This window comes from Balaenoptera ricei, chromosome 18, assembly GCF_028023285.1.
Source record: "Balaenoptera ricei isolate mBalRic1 chromosome 18, mBalRic1.hap2, whole genome shotgun sequence".
NCBI lineage: Eukaryota > Metazoa > Chordata > Mammalia > Artiodactyla > Balaenopteridae > Balaenoptera > Balaenoptera ricei.
Genome location: NC_082656.1, coordinates 25,270,994 through 25,292,750, shown reverse-complemented (window position 1 = coordinate 25,292,750; position 21,757 = coordinate 25,270,994). Strand labels below are relative to the sequence as shown.

The window sequence follows — 21,757 nt, the reverse complement described above, 5'->3', positions numbered from 1 at the left end:
AAGACCCATATATATGCTATCTACAAGAGACCCACTTCAGATATAGGGACACATTCAGACTGAAAGTGAGGGGATGGAAAAAGATATTCCATGCAAATGGAAATCAAAGAAAGCTGGAGTAAAAATACTCATATCAGATAAAATAGACTTTAAAATAAAGAATGTTACAAGAGACAAGGAAGGACACTACATAATGATCAAGGGATCAATCCAAGAAGAAAATATAACAATTATAAATATATATGCACCCAACATAGGAGCACCTCAATACATAAGGCAACTGCTAACAGCTATAAAAGAGGAAGTTGACAGTAACACAGTAATAGTAGGGGACTTTAACACCTCACTTACACCAATGGACAGATCATCCAAACAGAAAATTAATAAGGAAACACAAGCTTTAAATGACACAAGAGACCAGATAGATTTAATTGATATTTATAGGACATTCCATCCAAAAACAGCAGATTACACTTTCTTCTCAAGTGCGCACGGAACATTCTCCAGGTTAGATCACATCTTGGGTCACAAATCAAGCCTCAGTAAATTTAAGAAAAGTGTAATCATATTGAGCATCTTTTCTGACCACAACACTATGAGATTAGAAATCAATTACAGGAAAAAAATGTAAAAAACACAAACACATGGAGGCTAAACAAGACGTTACTAAATAACCAAGAGATCACTGAAGAAATCAAAGAGGAAATCAAAAAATACCTAGAGACAAATGATCATGAAAACACGACGATCCAAAACCTATGGGAGGCAGCAAAAGCAGTTCTAAGAGAGAAGTTTATAGCTATACAAGCCTACCTCAAGAAACAAGAAAACTCCCAAATAAACAATCTAACCTTACACCTAAAAGAACTAGAGAAAGAAGAACAAACAAAACCCAAAGTTAGCAGAAGGAAAGAAATCATAAAGATCGGAGCAGAAATAAATGAAATAGAAACAAAGAAAACAATAGCAAAGATCAATAAAACTAAAAGCTGATTCTTTGAGAAGATAAACAAAATTGAGAAACCTTTAGCCAGACTCATCAAGAAAAAGAGGGAGAGTACTCAAATCAATAAAATTAGAAATGAAAAAGGAGAAGTTACAACAGACACCGCAGAAATACAAAGCATCCAAAGAGACTACTACAAGCAACTCTATGACAATAAAATGGACAACCTGGAAGAAATGGACAAATTCTTAGAAAGGTATAACCTTCCAAGACTGAACCAGAAAGAAATAGAAAATATGAACAGACCAATCACAAGTAATGAAATTGAAACTGTGATTAAAAATCTTCCAACAAACAAAAGTCCAGGACCAGATAGCTTCACAGGTGAATTCTATCAAACATTTAGAGAAGAGCTAACACCCATCCTTCTCAAACTCTTCCAAAAAATTGCAGAGGAAGGAACACTTCCAAACTCATTCTATGAGGCCACCATCACCCTGATACCAAAACCAGACAAAGATACCACAAAAAAAGAAAATTACAGACCAATATCACTGATGAATATAGATGCAAAAATCCTCAACAAAATACTAGCAAATAGAATCCAACAACACATTAAAAGGATCCTACACCATGATCAAGTGGGATTTATCCCAGGGATGAAAGGATTCTTCAATATAGGCAAATCAATCAATGTGACACACCATATAAACAAATTGAAGAATAAAAACCATATGATCATCTCAATAGATGCAAAAAAAGCTTTTGACAAAATTCAACAGCCATTTATGATAAAAACTCTCTAGAAAGTGGGCATAAAGGGAACCTACCTCAACATAATAAAGGCCATATACAACAAACCCACAGCAAACATCATTCTCAATGGTGGAAAACTGAAAGCATTTCCTCTAAGACCAGGAACAAGACAAGGATGTCCACTCTCGCCACTATTATTCAACACAGCAATCAGAAGTCCTAGCCACAGCAATCAGAGAAGAAAAAGAAATAAAAGGAATACAAATTGGAAAAGAAGAAGTAAAATTGTCACTGTTTGCAGATGACATGATACTATACATAGAGAATCCTAAAGATGCCACCAGAAAGCTACTAGAGCTAATCAATGAATTTGGTAAAGTTGCAGGATACAAAATTAATGCACAGAAATCTCTTGCATTCCTATACACTAATGATGAAAAATCTGAAAGAGAAATTAAGGAAACACTCCCATTTACCACTGCAACAAAAAGAATAAAATACCTGGGAATAAACCTACCTAGGGAGACAAAAGACCTGTATGCAGAAAACTATAATACACTGATGAAAGAAATTAAAGATGATACCAACTGATGGAGAGATATACCATGTTCTTGGATTGGAAGAATCAATATTGTGAAAATGACTATACTACCCAAAGCAATGTACAGATTCAATGCAATCCCCATCAAATTACCAATGGCATTTTTTACAGAACTAGGAAAAAAAATCTTAAAATTTGTATGGAGACACAAAAGACCCCGAATAGCCAAAGCAGTCTTGAGGGAAAAAAACGGAGCTGGAGGTATCAGACTCCCTGACTTCAGACTATACCACAAAACTACAGTAATCAAGACAATATGGTACTGGCACAAAAACAGAAATATAGATCAATGGAACAGGATAGAAAGCCCAGAGATAAACCCACGCACCTATGGTCAACTAATCTATGACAAAGGAGGTAAGGATATACAATGGAGAAAAGACAGTCTCTTCAATAAGTGGTGCTGGGAAAACTGGACAGCTACATGTAAAAGAATGAAATTAGAACACTCCCTAACACCATACACAAAAATAAACTCAAAATGGATTAAAGACCTAAATGTAAGTCCAGACACTATAAAACTCCTAGAGGAAAACATAGGAAGAACACTCTTTGACATAAATCACAGCAAGATCTTTTTTGATCCACCTCCTAGAGTCATGGAAATAAAAACAAAAATAAACAAATGGGACCTAATGAAACTTAAAAGCTTTCGCAAAGCAAAGTAAACTACAAACAAGACCAAAAGACAGCCCTCAGAATGGGAGAAAATGTTTGCAAACAAATCAACGGAAAGGATTAATCTCCAAAATATGTAAACAGCTCATGCAGCTCAATATTAAAAAAGCAAACAACCCAATCCAAAAATGGGCAGAAGACCTAAACAGACATTTCTCCAAAGAAGACATACAGATGGCCAAGAAGCACATGAAAAGATGCTCAACATCACTAATTATTAGAGAAATGCAAATCAAAACTACAGTGAGGTATCACCTCACACCAGTCAGAATGGCCATCATCAGAAAATCTACAAACAACAAATGCTGGAGAGGGTGTGGAGAAAAGGGAACCCTCTTGCACTGTTGGTGGGAATGTAAATTGATATAGCCACTATGGAGAACAGTATGGAGGTTCCTTAAAAAACTAAAAATAGAATTACCATATGACCCAGCAATCCCACTACTGGGCATATACCCAGAGAAAACCATAATTCAAGAAGACACATGCACCCCAATGTTCATTGCAGCACTATGTACAATAGCCAGGTCATGGAAGCAACCTAAATGCCCACTGACAGACAAATGGATAAAGAAGTTGTGGTACACATATACAATGGAATATTACTCAGCCATGAAAAGGAATGAAATTGGGTCATTTGTAGTGACATGGATGGATCTAGAGACTGTCATACAGAGTGAAGTAAGTCAGAAGGAGAAAAACAAATATCATATATTAATGCATATATATGGAATCTAGAAAAATGGTACAGATGAACCGGTTTGCAGGGCAGAAATAGAGACACAGATGTAGAGAACAAACGTATGGACCCCAAAGGGGGGAAAGCGGTGTGGGCTGGTGGCGGTGGGATGTACTGGGAGATTGGGATTGACATATATACACTAATATGAATAAAATAGATAACTAATAAGAACCTGCTGTATAAAAAATAAATAAAATTAAATTTAAGAAAAGGTTTGCTAAATTGTACCAAAAAAAAAGAATACGAAACCACGGTTTCTGGTGGAATATGATTTTTGTCCTTTGAAATGCTAATGTTTAACACAGAAGGAAAGAAATTTAAAAGAAAGTTACATTGAAATTTTTCTAAGTCATAAATCATTGAAAAGTACGTACGTGTTTTTGTATCTGTCATTTAAAATACATTTTAAGTACTTGGACAATTATCCTGATTGGTCATCCACTTATTTCCATGTTTCTACCGGTAATGAGGTGGACGAGGCAGTGAGTCAGGGGATTTACTATTACTGTGTTCTCTCGTAAATGTAATAAAAACACATTTCCATGTCAAAAGGGCAGATCTTGAAAACATCTCATAGACTGGAATCTCTCTCTCCTTTTTTAGAGGATGAACAGTATTCTTCATTGCTTTCAGCAGTTCACCAAAGGAGAATTAAGTCTCTAAATATAGAGGAGAAAACAAAGGAAGGAGACACACCTAATTTCCCTCTAGTGTAGAAGACTTAGTAGGTTCTAGTGCTAGTTCTTTTATTAACTAGCAAATTTGTGAAAGGGAAAGTTAGACAATTTCTCTGAGTGTTAATTTCTTCCTTTGTGAGATGAAAGGGATAATCTGTAAGGTTCCGGTTTCTTACAGCTGGGGGAGGTCTCTTATGATCACTGAAGTGAGTGGAGCGAAGTACCAGTGGTAGATCTTACATTACCTTAGTGCTCTGGAGTTAAAATAAATAATCAGAATGAAATTATCTATACCTATCAATAGAATAGGTGCCTGATAGACAAAATTGCTTTTTTTTTTTTTTTTTAAAGGAGCTCTACATACATCCTAAATTGGCTCTTTGAAGACAACAGAAACAGTTACACATCTGGAAATCTAATCAGAAGTGGAGAATTGCTTAATAAAAATGATGCTTGGTTGATAGGTTGAAATCTAGCCTAAGAAACATGTCTAATATATCCTTTAGTAATCCCACAGAATATCATACAGATGTTAAAAACAAAACCAAACCAAAAACCTTTATCCATTTGGGAAAAAGTAACTTTACTCGACTTCCAATTTTTACTGACAACCCCCAGGGATATTCATGAAAGCTGCTTTGAACTTGCCAACTCATTCTAAGTAACAGTCATGGAAATTACAGGTTGCCTGGTTCCATTTAAAAATAGTACTAGCAGTTTGGTTGGCAGAGTATGGGAAAGACCTTCAGGTACCCCATATAGAATCTATTCTAGAACCACATAACAAGATGCTATTAGCGTTAACAATTGCAACTGAAAGTCACATACGCAGGGTGTTCTGGTGTTGCACAATCAAACTGACTCTGTCAGATCCTTGGTAACACGGGGAGTTGTTTCTAGACTTCCTGTGGGCTCCAGGCTGGCCAGTTGAGGTAAACCAAAGCCCCTCATTTATTTTCCACTACTAAGACCTCCCAATAAGTTGTGGAAAAATTTGACGGTTACTAACTCTCTCCCCTTCAGTAAGTTAGTAGTTAGGGGGAAGGGGAATTATAACCGAGTGTATGAACAAGCTTTGGAATTTGAAACATATTCAACATTAATTTGGGGGTAATTCTAAACTACTAACCAGTTAGCAAAAGGCCCTATATTCCATTACTGAAATCTGTCATTCAACTCCAACCAGACTTAAGTTGTTATACCCGATTTGATTGAAACAACAATGGCATTTTCCATAGTTTTAAGATCCTGTCACTTGTATTGTTTAAGTTTGTTAAAGTCCTAGCTGGAATGATGTCTGGATTTTATTTTAAAGGGGAAGTGGATGAACTTAAGACTTATAAATAGCACTACTTTTTATCATGTCACTCATGAATATGTTTTTTAAAACAATGAAGTATTTCAATTCATATGTTGTGATGTTTCTTAATCCCTTGTGGAAGAATTAATAAAGATCTGGAAGAAAAACTTTTAACTAAAAAAAAAGGTGACTTTCAAAATTATGACTCAGGTCAAATTATAGCACTTAGCCAAGTTACAGAAAGGAAAAAGAAGTTTTTTTTAAGTATGCATACATTTCATAACACGGTGCATATGGACACCAAAGTTGAGTTATAGAGTCTGAAAGACATACAAGAGATTTGTCTAAGATTGTTCCATAGAGGTGAGCTGGGGTTTTAAATAGTATGTTGTGGCAAACTTCTGCCTTCTCTGAACATTTGCCAATACTATTTCTGGAGTATGAAAGAAACACATGAAAAAGATTTGGATCTTTCTAGGGGCATTATGCAAAAGTTGTTGATATACCTATTATCAACAATTCTGAAAACATTTCCTTACCACAAGAACTACTAATTTTCATGGGAATAATGGAACCCTTCTGGGTAGTTCCACCGACACTCAAAATTTCACCAATTACTACCATCTTTGAGAAGAAAAAGAACAACTCCAATTTTAGCAGGCCTCACTCATTAAAAGTTGGTAAAAATTAAGTTGGACTATCCAACTGAGTTTACTGGAACCTTTAATAGAATAACCCTGACAAACATTTCCACCTTTGGTTCTTACCCCTTCCTCTTACTCTCCAGCTAATGTATGCCTTAGTTACCTCAAATTGCTACTTGCTGTTCCTGAACATGCTATGCATTTTCATGCTTCCATGAGGTTATTACTTCAGCCCAGAATTCCTTTCTGCTATTGTCTCTTTGATGAAATCCTTCTCATTTTTAAGGCCCAATTCAAATGTTACTTCCCCTTGCATCCCTCTCCCATATTTCTTTCTGGGCAGAATGAATCTCTTGCTCTTCTGGGTTTCCATGGAAATTTGTACATATGGAACTCTTAGAAACTCTTAAGATAGAGTTCTGTAGAATTTGCAATTTTCAAATTTAAGACCTGATAGAGAATAACAGTTTTAGAGAGCATGGTCAGAAGTGAATCTATGAAATCCCTTGTAAATATTTATACTTACTAAAATAAAAAGTCAACACACTACATAGAGAAAACAGAAATGCCACTTTAAACACTTTAAATTAGTAATAATGGGTACTACTATCCCCAACTACCCTCCCTTGTTTGCTAGAAACTTCTGAATTTCCCTTCCCTACAGTCACACATGTTTCTGGTAAATAAATTTTGCTTTGCTGCAAATGATATGGACGCGAGTATGTACATGTGCTTTTCCTTTCATTGGCTGGCTCTGCATTTAGACATTATGGTTTTCACTTTATAACTTAGACTGTGCACCTCTGCCACCAAGGTCCTGCTGTGGTCACAGAAATAAAGATTCATTTGGATATAGGATGGAAGAAGATTTAGGGAGACTTGTTATTCTTGGCTAACACTTCTCAAATTGCTCCCCAATATCCAGCTTGACACTGTGCAGTGTCAGTGCTGGTGTCCAGGGTCACTCCGTGCTAAAGCAGATGTTGTCACCTTGCTCCACACATCTCTGGCTTTCTTCTTCTTCATAGAAGTTGTGAAACTACAGTTCTGGGGCTTGGGTTTCCTTTCCCTCATCTCTCTTCAAATTTCACTGCAAAAACTTCTCTTTTTCTGTCATCTGCTTTACCAACTACATCTCAGTATTTTCCAATCTTAAATTCTTTCCTTTTCTAATTATTCACATCAATAATGACTGGGACTGAAACTTTCCCAGTTGGAAATTTTCCCAGAAAACAAACAAACAAACAAAAGTTGTTTGAGTCCTGTTATTTCCCACAAAAAGGACTCATAGGATGAGAAACCTGACTGCAAATGTATCACTTTGAACATAACATTGCGTAATAAGGTTGGGAGCTTACATGTTTTCCGAAGCTTGTTAATTCATTGAAGGTAAGGCTTACATCTTACTCACTTGTATCTCTGGCACTCAGAATCCATCGATTCTGCTATGGAAACCTCTCTCACCGGTGTCCCTCTTTTTCATTCCCACTGCCACAATGTAAACTCTCACTGTTCATCACCGGGATTACTGCAGTTGCTTCCCAGCAGGTAGGTCTTCCTGCCTTCAGTTTCACTGCCTTTCAGTTTCTTATCTTTAGAAAACTTAAAGGGGTCTTCCTAAATTATGAATCAGACCATGCTACTTTCTGGCTTCAAATTCTTCTATGGTTCCCCCGACTCTTCTCTCCCTTTTAGTCTCACCACATAGCATGCCCTCACTTAATCTTTAGTTTTAGTCACCAAAATACTTGCATTTTCCAAAAGGCACCATGCCCTCTTAAAACTGTCTCTGCTTGAAGCGCTTTCTTCTCCTTTATTTGCCTGGAGAACGCCTAGTCATCCTGTAAAGATTCAGCTGGGTTACTCTCCCCCAGGGCAGAAGGCAGCAACCCCACCTCTTCGCTTGCTCTTGTGTGGCTCTCACAGAACACAAGTCACTCTTTACTTCAGTGCTTCCCCAATTATTATGACCTCCTTGAAGGCAGGTACTGAGCCTTCTTCACCTTTATATTTCTAACTCCCTACTTAGTGTTTACCACATAAATGTTCAATAGTGTTTGTTAAATGAATGAATACTTGGTTACGTTACAACTGACAACATCTTCACCTACTTGCTTCTCATCTTGATGGCAAGTTGCAAACCACCATGGCAGATCTTCCTCACTGCATCCTGACTACATGACTCTCAACAAACAATGCAATCTACTTTGCAAGTGTATTTGGAAGAGTTACCTATTGGTCGGGATTGGGGATTTCTATTCGGCCAGGTGACAGATATCACTTACAAATGCCTAAAGGACCAAAGATAATTCTGTGAGACTGCTGAAGATGAGTATGGAAGAAGATTCATAGATCCTGACAATTTCTATGTAGATTGGTTATATTTTTAAAATTTTTCTCTGCATCCCCATAAAGGAGCTGAAAGCAAATAAAATGGCTGTGAAGCTACTTCATAATATACCAAGAGAATAAAGGGCGAGGACTGTGAAACTATAAAGCCCAATACCACCCTTCTGCTTATAATAGTGTCATTACGTAAATCTTACTGTTTTTGAAAACTAAGAGCTCTTTCACGAAGTGCAAGCAAATCATGATGCAGAGTGGAATTGCATACCTTAGAACTTCATGATCAATATAATGAACCCATCTGTAAAAACTAGACTTCAAAAAGAAAATTATACCATATAATAGTTTGGAAAATGGAAGGAGAAGCACAAAACTTTAAGAAGTGAGTCTTTTAATTTAATGGGATAAATAGTAAACTGATAATCATTCTTATATTGAAAGATAAACCTTATGAAATTACTCCTAAGGGAGGTGCTGGTTGGGGGTGTTTTTGATGTCTCTGGTACTTGGAAGACGCTGTAGTTGGTCTTGGTCAGAGAAGAAGCAGCTGCTGTTGATGTTCCAATTACACAGGATAAGTCTTAATGTAGAAAACTGATTCTAGACAGATACCCTTTTAAGACACATTCAATATAGATGAAGCTATTCTGTCTGCAAATGCGCACACCTGGCACTACTCTAAAGAGAAAGATCAATACTAAACATGATCATGTAACACACACTGCAATGAAATATCAACACCTCTTACAACAGGAAAGCATGACCTTAGCTACCCTCATCGGGAGTTCTGTTAAAACATGCTGTGAGACTGGCTGATAAAGTAATGAATGGTTGCTGATATAAGGGAGAAGAGTGACAGCTTGTTCAGCTATCCAATTCATCTAGGGGCAGTGAACCATAGAATCTATGAGCCTGAAGGACATTAAAAGCTATTTAATCCGGTATTGTAAGTTTGAATCACTTGAGTACCTCCCCAACAAGCTTCGTCCTGATCTGTCTGAACCCGGACTACAAGAAGGTATACCCTACCTTTCCCCTGGGGAATCCATTCCACCTTTGAACACAGGAGCTATTGGCCCCACGATGGAGGCCAACTCTAATTTGTAATGACTTAGAAGCAACTCACAGATGCACAGGAAATGCACAGTGATTTATAATTATTCTGCCAAAGCTAACTATATAATGAGTGTGATTTTGAGGATGGTAGTTCTAAGTAAAGGATTCTATATAGAATAAACTGAAAAAAGAAAAGAATCGTTCTACTCATTTTGAAGAATTTGTGAATGTCACCTATTTTGATTTTTCAAAAATCAAATCCTTATTGTAGGAGAAAAGATATAAGCAAATTTGCTTGCATCATATAAAAAAGATGTTTTTATTTACTTCTGTAATCCATGACAAATGGCACTAATTTAAAGGACACTGTGATTAAAACGATGGTCCTAGTCACTAACATAAAAGTTAAATGTGTATTTTGCATGATATATGTCCCAAAAGGGTAGGAAATGAAATTTGGAAAACAACTCTGAAGTTTCTTTAGAAACATTATCTTTAAAATCTTGCAATCCAGTGTTGATTACATTGCTTTTCTCATGCAAGAATGTGGAGACTGCATGGTGAGTGAACAAAAAGGCTCTGGAACAGACAGATCTGTGTTTGAATCTCCCATCCTGCCATTTATTAGTTGTATAATTTGTTAAGTTACTTAGAGTCTCTTGAGCCTCAGTTTCTTCATCTGTAACACATACACACACACGCTCTTACACCTACTAGATAATAAAATAGGAAGGAATTACTTGCTCAATAGAAAAAACAGAATTGTAGAGATTGACTTAGTATTTGTGAAGTGCTTAGAACCCTTAGTAAGCATTTGATAAATACCAAAATTTTAATTTTTGCTGCCTTAAAAATGTGTTGTCTTCCCTCCCTTGATACGTTTATGTTGATGTCTACCAACGCATAAAACTTACTTATATTGTATTGAACTGCCATAGCAATGTCCGGTTAACTTGATTTCTCATTTGTCATTGGTAAGGGTGCCAATGTTACACCCTTAGAGTAGGCATTGCAGAGCGGCGTAAGCTCTGCTGTCCTGGAGGCAAAGGTCCCACAAAATAGCAATTTCAGAATAGACCTTTACTTTAACATTTTAATTTTATTTAAATAAGAAAACAGAATGAAAAATTCCAGGGCCCAGAGAGTCTATGGACATTTAAAAAATAAAATATAAAAACTAATACACATTTTAGAATAGAAAGTGAGGCCCCCTTTCCCCTTTCCAGAGCCTCTCCCAAAGACAACTACTATCAACAGCTACCACTGTGTTTTTAAATTATTTAAAATGCGAACCTATTAGAGAAATTTAATAAAAATATTGGCTAATATGGTCTTAGACCACATAAAGTTACCTTATTTTGCCGGAAGAATGAAGTTAAAAAAATTTTAATAAAGCATTTGAAAGCAGAGAGAGAATACAGATATCAAGAGGACATTGGAGGAGTAATTACAAGACTCGATAGGGCTTCTTCACCAGCTATGGGACACTTTAAAAGAGCAGTCACATGTAACAGTCATTTTTAGATGTACAGTCTGTCTAGCAACAGCATTTCTATGAGTCTGTAAAGGATAATGACATTGAAACATATGCATAAAGACACAAAGTGTTGATATTAATGTGTTTATTCCTTACTTTGTGTTGAAATGCCTGAGAAATGCCTGGCATAAAGCACCTTAGATGCTTTATGATCTGTTCATTACGTTAGAATAAATATGCTTTATGATCTGTTCATTACGTTAGAATAAATATCTTAAGTCTAAAAACTCAACTAACAAGAGGGAAGGAGAAAAAAGTGGGGTAATGGGAGGAATGTCATACATACTTGAATCTAAACCATTATAGATATATTTCTTTTCAACAAAGAAGATTGAGAATGAAGTGTTTACAAAAGGATCTCCTTTCAGGGACATGTCTCTCCTATTAAGAAGAAAAACTCAGAAAAGAAAAACTAGAAAGAAATATTTCTCAGTTGAAATAACACATAGAATCCTAGGAAAAGATCTAGAAGGATTAAACAATGGTTGTCTCTGGATGGTGGAATTATTAGTGTTTTAATTTTTTTTGCTAATTTATTTAAAAAATAAATGGGATATCACTCTTCATTTAGTAAATATGCATCATAGAGAAATCCTACATATAAAAGCCTTTAAATTTCCTCAAATTTTTTATTCTACTTGACTTACACAAATAAATGTTTGGTAGATTGTAGTACTTTGCCAGTGACAAACAGGCAATAAATGCTTTGGGGAAAAAAAAAAAAAGAAACTGGCTTAAGAATAAACTAAGCAGGGCTTCCCTGGTAGCGCAGTGGTTGAGAATCTGCCTGCCAATGCAGGGGACACGGGTTCGAGCCCTGGTCTGGGAAGATCCCACATACCGCGGAGCAACTACGCCCGTGAGCCACAACTACTGAGCCTGCGCGTCTGGAGCCTGTGCTCCGCAACAAGAGAGGCCGCGATAGTGAGAGGCCCGCGCACCGCGATGAAGAGTGGCCCCCGCTCGCCGCAACTAGAGAAAGCCCTCGCACAGAAACGAAGACCCAACACAGCCAAAAATAAATAAATTAAAATAAATTTTAAAAAAATGTACAGAGACCTATGGGATAGGTAGCATCACTGCACTATTTAGGAGAATAAAAGGGAAAGTGACAGGATCTCTCTTAGGAATTTCACTAAAGAGTACTAACGGGACATCACCAAACAGCCAAAGTATATTCTGACTTCAGCTGAGGAGGAAGGTGCTGTAGAAGACACATGAAAACTTCCCTCTTCTACAACATCTGTCTTACATCTCTTTTTACTTATATGCAGTGGATGGTCAACTACTTCTCCATCCCTATCTTGTCTGTGAATGTGACCATCTTATTCTGGATTCAATGTAATTTTGCTCCTATCGAATAAAGGCTGGATTAGAGAACAAGAAAATTGACAGCAACAATTTTTCATTCAGGGCAAAAGGATATTAATAGCAATTAAAACATTTGGTCTGTCTTCCTTAGGGACAGAAATCCAATGTGGATCTTCTTCAGTAACATAGTATCTCCAGAGATGGGCAGGAGCACCCTCAAAGAACGGATGTAGCAAAAGGTCTAGTGAAGTAAAAGGTTTAGCAAAAGGTATGGAAAAGTCAAAGCAAATCATAAGACTGCATGAGGACAACTTTAAATCTTCGGAGGGCTATGTGATTACTATTAACTGTGCTACTCTAGGGGGGAAACAGAAAGTGTTAGTATCACTTCTTTTTAATTTGTTTTTGTTTTTGCAGATGAAACAAAATTAAGATTATATTAAAATACAAAGGATGTCAGAATAGGAATGAACCTTATTAACCTTATAAAGAGGAAAATATATTCTGGTCTCACTAGGACAGTCTTATCTTACATCTCTTTTTACAGAGTTATTATTAATAGTGCCCTTTCATTCTAAAAAATGTATTAATTAGGTGAAAAGGTATATGGTTATGCTATCTAGAATAAAATGCTCTCAATTTTACAAACAGGGTAAAATCTGTTTCTTCATGTCTGACCCAGACATACAGGTTGAACATGTGACTAACTGCTGAATTCCCAGGACATTGCTTTGTTCACTTTACCATGCTACCCTCTCAAAGTACAAGGCTGATAATTCGATAGAAATAAAACATATGGAGCCTGTGGATTTCACTAAAGGGTAATAAAACATCACTACTTTTGAGCTGCTCAAGTCATTGCAATTTACAGGTGAGGAAAAAATGCTTTGAATGTGCAAATCGTAGTCTACTATTATCTCCACCCTGAAGGAAAACTCACACATCCCCCACATGGGCTATAAGTCTATTTTTAGCTATACACAGTGGGTGGACAACTAGTTCTTTCCATCCTGGTCTTAGGCATGACCATCTTGTTTCCAGGCTCAATGTACTTTTGCTTCCACTCTTAAGTAAGTACTAGAGCTGGAATTAACTTGCCATGGCAACAATGAACAAGCCATGGCAAGAATTTTTCAGTTTAGAACTGGAGACAGTAATGAATAAGTTAAATCATTTTATCTGTCTTCCTTAAAACTTAAATTGCCAACAAGTTTCTTTTGATTGATCTTACCAACTAATATGTATTTGAATTTATATTTCAAGTTGTACAAGAGTACAAAAAAAATTATTTTAAAATCACGACCCTGGTTTCCATGAAGTTAGAACTCTATATAAATTTGTTAATGGTAATGAAAATCATCTTATTTCCAATTGAAACTAAAGATATAATTTATAAAAAGGAAGTAAAAAACATGAGTACTAATAGAAGTTTGCATATTAAAGACATTTCTTGAACTCTCTAATATAGAAGATAAGCCATACCCATTAAATCACCAAACTAGTTTCAAAATGCCCATAAATACTGGTAATCAATCAGTAAAATAGTATTTTACAGAAAAGTGTATATATTAGCAACTGACACCAAATCACTCTTCTCAAAAAGAAAATTTACTAACTTATTAATAATATAAACCAATTCACTGATAATTTCTAACATAACTCCATCTTGCTCCTTTACCACTAAAGGGAAATATTTGTTTCACTTTAAGAAATCCTTGAAGAAATTGTTAAAGCTTTAACAATTTATTTTTATTGGCATATATTCTAACAAGTTTTATAATAACTTAAAAGAATAAATAATGATGTAAACACTTAGAATATATATGTGTGTGTGTATATATATATACACACATATACATATATAGCTGGATTAATCATTAATTTATATTTGACAAATTTTTTCTAAGAAAGGTAGAGAGTTCCTCCTATATGAGATGACAGTTATATATAATTTAAAGGTAATTTTTGTCCCTTGGGAATTTATGATAATTGACTTTCTTATAGACAAAAATAGCATTAGATGCATTATCAATAAGTTATGCGTATTTAAAACTGTTTTCTAGTGAATTTGCACTGACTTAATTACCCTACTAATAAATACTGTCAATTATCTTGCTGGTCAACAACATCATATTTGCAAGATTCTTTGTTAAGCATGTAGCCTGTTATTACAAAATAAAAGGCAGGCAACTAGCCCACATGAAACAAAACTCACTTGTTTTCCCTGCCTCTTTCATCTGTCAAGCTGAAATAAGTAACCCCAAAATTTCAAGTTAATATGATTATAAATTTAGAAAACTATCATAACAGAATAATATATGGTGACATAAATAAGAACATCTTAACTAAATACATACTATCTCTTCATGTAGCTTTCATGTTTGTACAATGATTTTGGACTAGATTAGGAAAAAATGAGAGTCATAGGAATTCAACAAAAGGACAGAGGCTGTTAAAGAAACAAATATTTCCCTTTATTTGATTACATTACATCTACTCATGGGACATTCGAAATAACTGAAGTTCTCAATTTACAGACCTATAAATAATGCTATTTAACTGAAATCCAGCCAGCAAATAGCAACATATAACTGAAGCGTTTACTCATGGAAAGTAATTTCCGCACCAACTCAGTTTAGTAGAGTATGACAGTAGATTCAGAATAATCAGCATTTGAGAACCAGAACAGTAACACTCAAGAGTACTTTATCAGTAGTGAGTTTGCCTTACTCCTTTGCCAGCTGCACACTGGTAGGTTTTGCTCCAATAGGTATCCCGTATTTGTGCAAAGTGTTAATCAAAATCTCCCGCATGTCGTTGTTGTAGGAATCAAAGTCAAACACATTCCTAACCACGCTGGAGAGACCTTCAGTGGGAAATTTCTGTATTCAAAAAAAAAAAAAAAATTCCCTTATTACCATGTGATAAAATACACGGTATTATAAAGATTTCCCAAACTGACAGAACAATAAAGATCAAATGAATTTTACCAGACCTTTCTTTACTAGCCTTGTCAGATAACCAGATAGGAGGAATATTTTTCTCTTTGAAGGTTTGCTCTGATGACTTAATATTTTTCTTTTTAAATAAATATCAGAATTTGAGGGGGAACAGTTCTTTCTCTCAAATGTTAAATCGGTACTCAGATCCTGGTGTTCGGTGATTTCCACCACTTTCTGAAATCTCCTGCTTTTAAAATGAGTACTGGATTGACCAAACTTAAAATGCTATTTAAATAAAGCAGAGTGTGGAATATCTACACAGAAGTATTTAGAGAAGTCACAAGTCTATACCTAAATGAAAGAAAAAGATAAAGGAACAAGAAAAGAAGGGAAGAAGAATGTAAAAAGTACAGAGAATAGAGAAATAGGGAAGAAAACAAGTACTACTAACAGCTAACTTCACACTGGTAGGGTCGTCTGGGTCCTTTATTGCCTCTGTCTTGATTTTCTTTAGGCGCTGGGATCTGAGCTGGATTTATCATGGTTTTACAGGCAGAACAAAGCTTTCTATTTTCCTTTCTAGGTTTTCCTTGGAGGGTGGGGATGGAGCAGAGGTCAAGAGCCATTAGGTTGTGACTGTTAGCTTGGAAACCATTATTTGCTATAAAAGCAGAATCTACATGGGCTTTTTGTCTTCTTTACCAAGGTGGACTACGCATCACAAATGGCTCTAAGGAATTCCATTCTCCTGCCCGCTTACTCCAGCTTATAAAATTTTCTCACAGTATTTACAGGTATGTAATCAATACTGTTAGTTCCCAATCTGCTTTTTTTTTTAAATAAATAAATTTATTTATTTATTTATTTTTGGCTGTGTTGGGTCTTCGTTTCTGTGCAAGGGCTTTCTCTAGTTGCGCGAGCGGGGACCACTCTTCATCGCGGTGCGCGGGCCTCTCACTGTCGCGGCCTCTCGTTGCGGAACACAGGCTCCAGACGCGCAGGCTGAGTAGTTTGTGGCTCACGGGCCCAGTTGCTCCGCGGCATGTGGGATCTTCCCAGACCAGGGCTCGAACCTGTGTCCCCTGCATCCGCAGGCAGACTCTCAACCACTGCGCCACCAGGGAAGCCCCCCAGTCTGTTTTTTATCTCCAAGTCTTTTTTTTCAAAATGAAAATATTTTTCACTCAGATACCATATGCTTGTTGTATAAAGTCAAACAGGAGTAAAGTTTCCCTACTGTCTCACTCTCCTGTCTTCCCACGCCCGCCCAAAAAAACCTCCACCAAATTTCCTAGCTCCTTGGTAATGGCCATGGCACAGAACCTTGCCAAAGTCAATTCAAAGGTTAAACAGAAAATGTTCATTTAGATTATAGACATTTCATATTATATCACTTAAATCAGAATTATAGAGAAATGGAAAGACTTTGTATAAATTAGGCAGTCTAAAAAAACAAGATTGATGGCTTCTTTTAAACTTTTAGCGTAGGCATGTGCCATACCTGTAAATGCTTGACTATGTTGACAACTTCTCTGGTAGAATAAGGATAGTTAATAATGCCCTGGTCAGCTAAACTCCTCAGCTCTCCAAAGGCAGCCACGAGCTTCTGAAGGATGGGCTCGGGCACATTGGGGCCATACTGCCTGAGCATCTTGAGCTCCGAGTGGGGTTTGGGATTATCAACTGCATGGCAGCTGAAAATATCACCTACAAGAGAAAAAAGACTCACATTCAGCATGCAACTAATCCATTATAATGCCATAGGAAATACAGAATGGTCGTTAAAAGAGCCATGGGTTGCTCACCAAAGCACTTCTATTTTTAAATGTGTAAAACTGCACAGAAAGCCTGTCCAAAAATAGGTATAGAGAAAAAGGCAAATAACTAAAGCAAAAGAAAATGAAACTGACTGATGTGTGGTTTATTCTACATAGATTTATTTTTGTTAAAAATTGTATAATACTTGAATACAATTTCACTGGGAGATATTCAAATACAAAGAGCAAAAAAGAGAAGTCCTCTCGTGTCTCTGCTAATCCCACTCCTTCCCCGATAGGCACCCAGTGTTAATAGTTCAGTGTCTTCATTTTTCCATACATATTAGTATTTTTTAAAATGCATACATACAAACATAGATAGTTTTGATAATTTATTCTTTTTCCATTAATTGGAAAATACTCCTCATATGGTTCTGAGACTGCATTTTTAACTTTAACACATGATGAATATCTTCAGAAATTATACACATATATGCATGTCTCTTCATGTATACTAAAAAAGGGGGAATTAGTATCATCACGCTCTAAACAATTTATATCTTGTGCAGATTGCTAGAATATACTTTAGAAGTAGGTTTTGGAAAAGTAAACCTGCAGAGACAATGTCTAAATTAAAATCAAGAAAAAGGAATGCAGAAACACAAAATATTTCATCCGTAATTTAGAAAACTGAGAACATACTAGAAAATATAATCTATGCTCGAGAGAAATGAATTTCTCATATAAAAGTTCACATAATTCTGATTCATACTCCAAAGGACAAGGGGCCAAAGGAAGTTAAAGTAAATAGATTTGCATTATTCGGTATGTTCATTTTAGAAAGAAAGGATATTTAGAACTTACTTTGACTTAGAAACCACTCAAATCATTATTTTATTGTTGTCATATATTCATGAAAGCAACTGAATAAAATGCAACCATGACAACTTCATGCTTGTATCTCATAAGCTAAACCCATTCAAATACAAAAGTGAACAGCTTTTGTCTTTTTTGCTGAAAATCAAATGTAACACTAATATAAAACTATATTTGAACCCTTATTCATTCATTCATCAAATAAGCATTAAACGCCTTCTATGTGCCAAGTAATACTCTACATACTTTATATAACTCAGAGATCAAAAACACAAAAACCCCTGTCCTCATGGAGTCTATATTCTGGCATGGGGAGACAATAAACAATAATTACAAATGTTAGAAACTGTATGTTTCAAGGAAAAAAGAAAAAGCACACTTATAGGACATCAGAAATGGTGATGGTGGGGGAAGTCAGTCAGGTAGGCCTCACTGAGAAGGTGACAATTGGGCAAATGCAGATATTTGAGGGAAGAGCATGGCAGGTAAAGCTGACGCAAAGACGCTAAGGCGAGCACAGCTGGCGTGTTCAAGAGGCAGGAGAGCAGAGCAGCTGGAAGAGGGTGAGTGCTGAGGAGAGCAGCACAGAGCAGAGCAGGAAGCAAGGTCAGCGAGGTAAGAGGACGTAAGAGACGAGTGTGCTGCTGGAGAAGTTCTATGCATGTCGAGCATATTCATGTAACATATCCCCCTCGCCTTTTACTCTCTATTAATTCAAGTGGTAGACTACTACACACGCTGTTCTTATTGCTTCACTTAGTATATTTCCAGGATTTTTTTTGGTATCAGCATGAGTAAACTTATCCCATTTGTTTGTAACAGCTGCACAGTAATCTGCTGTGTGGATATAACAGAATTTCTTCATTCAGTTCCATTTGGATAGACATTTGGGTTGTTTTCTTCTTTTTGCTTTTTTATGCTACTATAAACAATGCTATATTGCCTATCCTTGTACATAAATCATTGCACGGGGAATATCCCTAGTTAAATTCCTTATGTGGAATTGCTAGATCAAAAGGTGCCATGGACATACATACACTACCGAATGTAAAATAGATAGCTAGTGGGAAGCAGCCGCGTAGCACAGGGAGATCAGCTCGGTGCTTTGTGACCACCTAGAGGGGTGGGATAGGGAGGGTGGGAGGGAGACGCAAGAGGGAGGAGATATGGGGATATATGTATAGCTGATTCACTTTGTTATACAGCAGAAACTAACACACCATTGTAAAGCAATTATACTCCAACAAAGCTGTTAAAAAAAACCCCAAAAAACAAAGAAAAATCCTACTAGGAGACTGAGCTCGCTTCACGTTGAGTATGGAATGCACAGTATCCAGAATTACCTACTCGCCACAGAGAAACGAAGCTCTTCTTAAAGGCTCCTGATGCTTCAGTTTATCCCAGGGCCTCTCCAATCAACGAGAATCAGTCTCCCCAGAGCTGGCCTCAAACCTTTTCATAGGGGGATGTGATGAAAACCAAACAAACACTAAAAACCATTCCTTATTTTGTGTTTTACTCTAAGAGGCCCTAAATAACAAAGTATAGTTTAGTTGTGTAAGAAAACACATAGATATGAAGCCATTCTAATACTTATCTGACTGACCCTAAAACAAGAATCTCTCTGAATAGGATACCCTCCTTCCCTAAAAAGCTGGGGCTAACAGGTACTCTCACAAGGTAGCTGTGATGGTGACAGCACGTGATAGCATTCAGTGATGGCCATTACAGTACTGTTACTAAGACAATATTTTTACTGTTATTGCTATTGTTTTTATTATTATTATCAAGATTGTTTTTACCTAAGGTACCGAAGAAATCATTGCCTAGGAAGGGAAATCCAGGTCTGTTGGCCAGAACAATCATCCTAAAGTCAGGATGGATCACTACCACATTTTCTCTTCCATTGACTAATGCAGAATCTGAAAAACATAATTTCTATTTATTCTTTATAGATACTTAATAATTCTTAAGAGTATCAAGTTACAGCCTTTAAAATCACATGAGTAGTCATACTGTTCAATTGTAAAACAACTCTAAGAGATCTGGTTGTAACAATTTGGATGCAGAAAACAAAAACATTTTTGAGAAAGTTTGCTTAGGAACAGAATACTGATAAAGCGTATACTAAACTATAGGGGAACTTGCATTTTTATGTAAATTAAATGCACGTCTAAAAAGCAAACTTGTCTAAATGTTGTCTTATGGTACTTAAACTTGGCTTGAGATGCTATTATTCCTTTAAAAAAAAAGAATCTATAACAATAGATAATCCAAAGAATACGCAAAGGATAATCCAAACATCCTTTAGTTTTTATCCAATCAGCAGCTGCATCACTTTGCATAAAGCCTTCATTCTGTAGCTAAGGAGTAATTCCTGTTTAGATTACGCACCCTGAAACTTAACCACATAGAATAAAGGTCTTGACCACCTAGTCAATTCATTAGAGCAAAGGTGATTAATTTCCATTCAAGGGATTCTACCATAGTTCTTAAAATACATAATTTCAAGTTGACTGGAAATTTCTTCGTGCAAATGTTTAAGTTATTAAAGGAAATGAATATTATATACTACTTGCTGATGTACATTTCAGATAGAACTGCTAGTCCAAACCATAATTTAAGATAGTAAAAACTTTATTATGGTTATTTTAAGAAGAAACACCTGTCATCTGGGTTTATTTAAATCTTAGCCTTAGGCTGCCCATCTTTAAGAAATGATAGTTGTGAAACACCTGGAGTTTTATCTGAGATGAGTCTGTAAGAACCTATACTTGTATTTTCTTATGATACCAAAAAGTAACCTTTCAATGTGCCCTATATTCATGTACTAATACCACCATTAGTTTTAACGTTTGATCTCCACTAATTTCAGTAGTGGTAAATACAAGGGTATGTGGTCACACACAAAATTTACTTAATTAGTTAACTAAGATAAAAATAGCAATAAAACATGAAAATTTTAAAAGGCAAAGAAAATGAGAAACATAGCCGTAGAAGTGATGCTTTATGAAACCATGTTCAAAAGAGCGTCAGTTGCTCTTGTGTTTAAAATGTCATCTACAATCAAACTTGAATTTAAGAATTATGATGACTCCTTTGCTTCTAGACTATCCTTCAAAAATATATTAAAAACATGTAAAGTGTTACCAGGAGAGAGTCACTGTTTAATTATAAGTTTGTTTCAGCAATTCTTTCTTGCTTTCCATTTCACTGTCCTCATAATGCCTCTACAAAGGGCAGGAAGCATTCTAATCTTAAGAGTCTGAATGATCTTTCTAAAAGATAGTAATCAGGCTGTTTAAGTCAAATTCTCATTTTTTCCCATAAATTCATTGTGAAACTGAAATGTTAGAATACTTTTATTAGCTCTGAGTTTCCTAGGCTTAGAAACAGCAGTTTTGCAATGACAGTGTCCAAGAAGAATTCTCTGTGGTGATGCACTTGTACATTTTTATGGAGTCTTCTGTATATACTCTCTTTGAATATTGAAGATTTCAGTTATTAGTCTCAACTTGTTTGGTTACCTTACTATTGACTGTATATTTTTAATGGCTTAGTTATAGATCTTCAAGTCTTTTCATGACA

General features: G+C 36.0%; 1 protein-coding gene across 2 annotated transcripts in view; it reads right to left on the bottom strand.

Annotated features, from left to right (window-relative positions):
- The window catches only part of VWA8 (von Willebrand factor A domain containing 8), a 360,366-nt gene that overhangs the window by 135,849 nt on the left and 202,760 nt on the right, over positions 1-21,757 (bottom strand). For both annotated transcript variants that reach the window (XM_059902829.1, XM_059902830.1), the window contains exons 24-26: positions 19,972-20,091; positions 17,038-17,243; positions 15,325-15,476 (exon numbers count right to left, since the gene is read on the bottom strand). In XM_059902829.1, the coding sequence (XP_059758812.1) occupies positions 15,325-15,476; positions 17,038-17,243; positions 19,972-20,091 (478 nt within the window). The remainder of the gene's footprint in view (positions 1-15,324; positions 15,477-17,037; positions 17,244-19,971; positions 20,092-21,757) is intronic.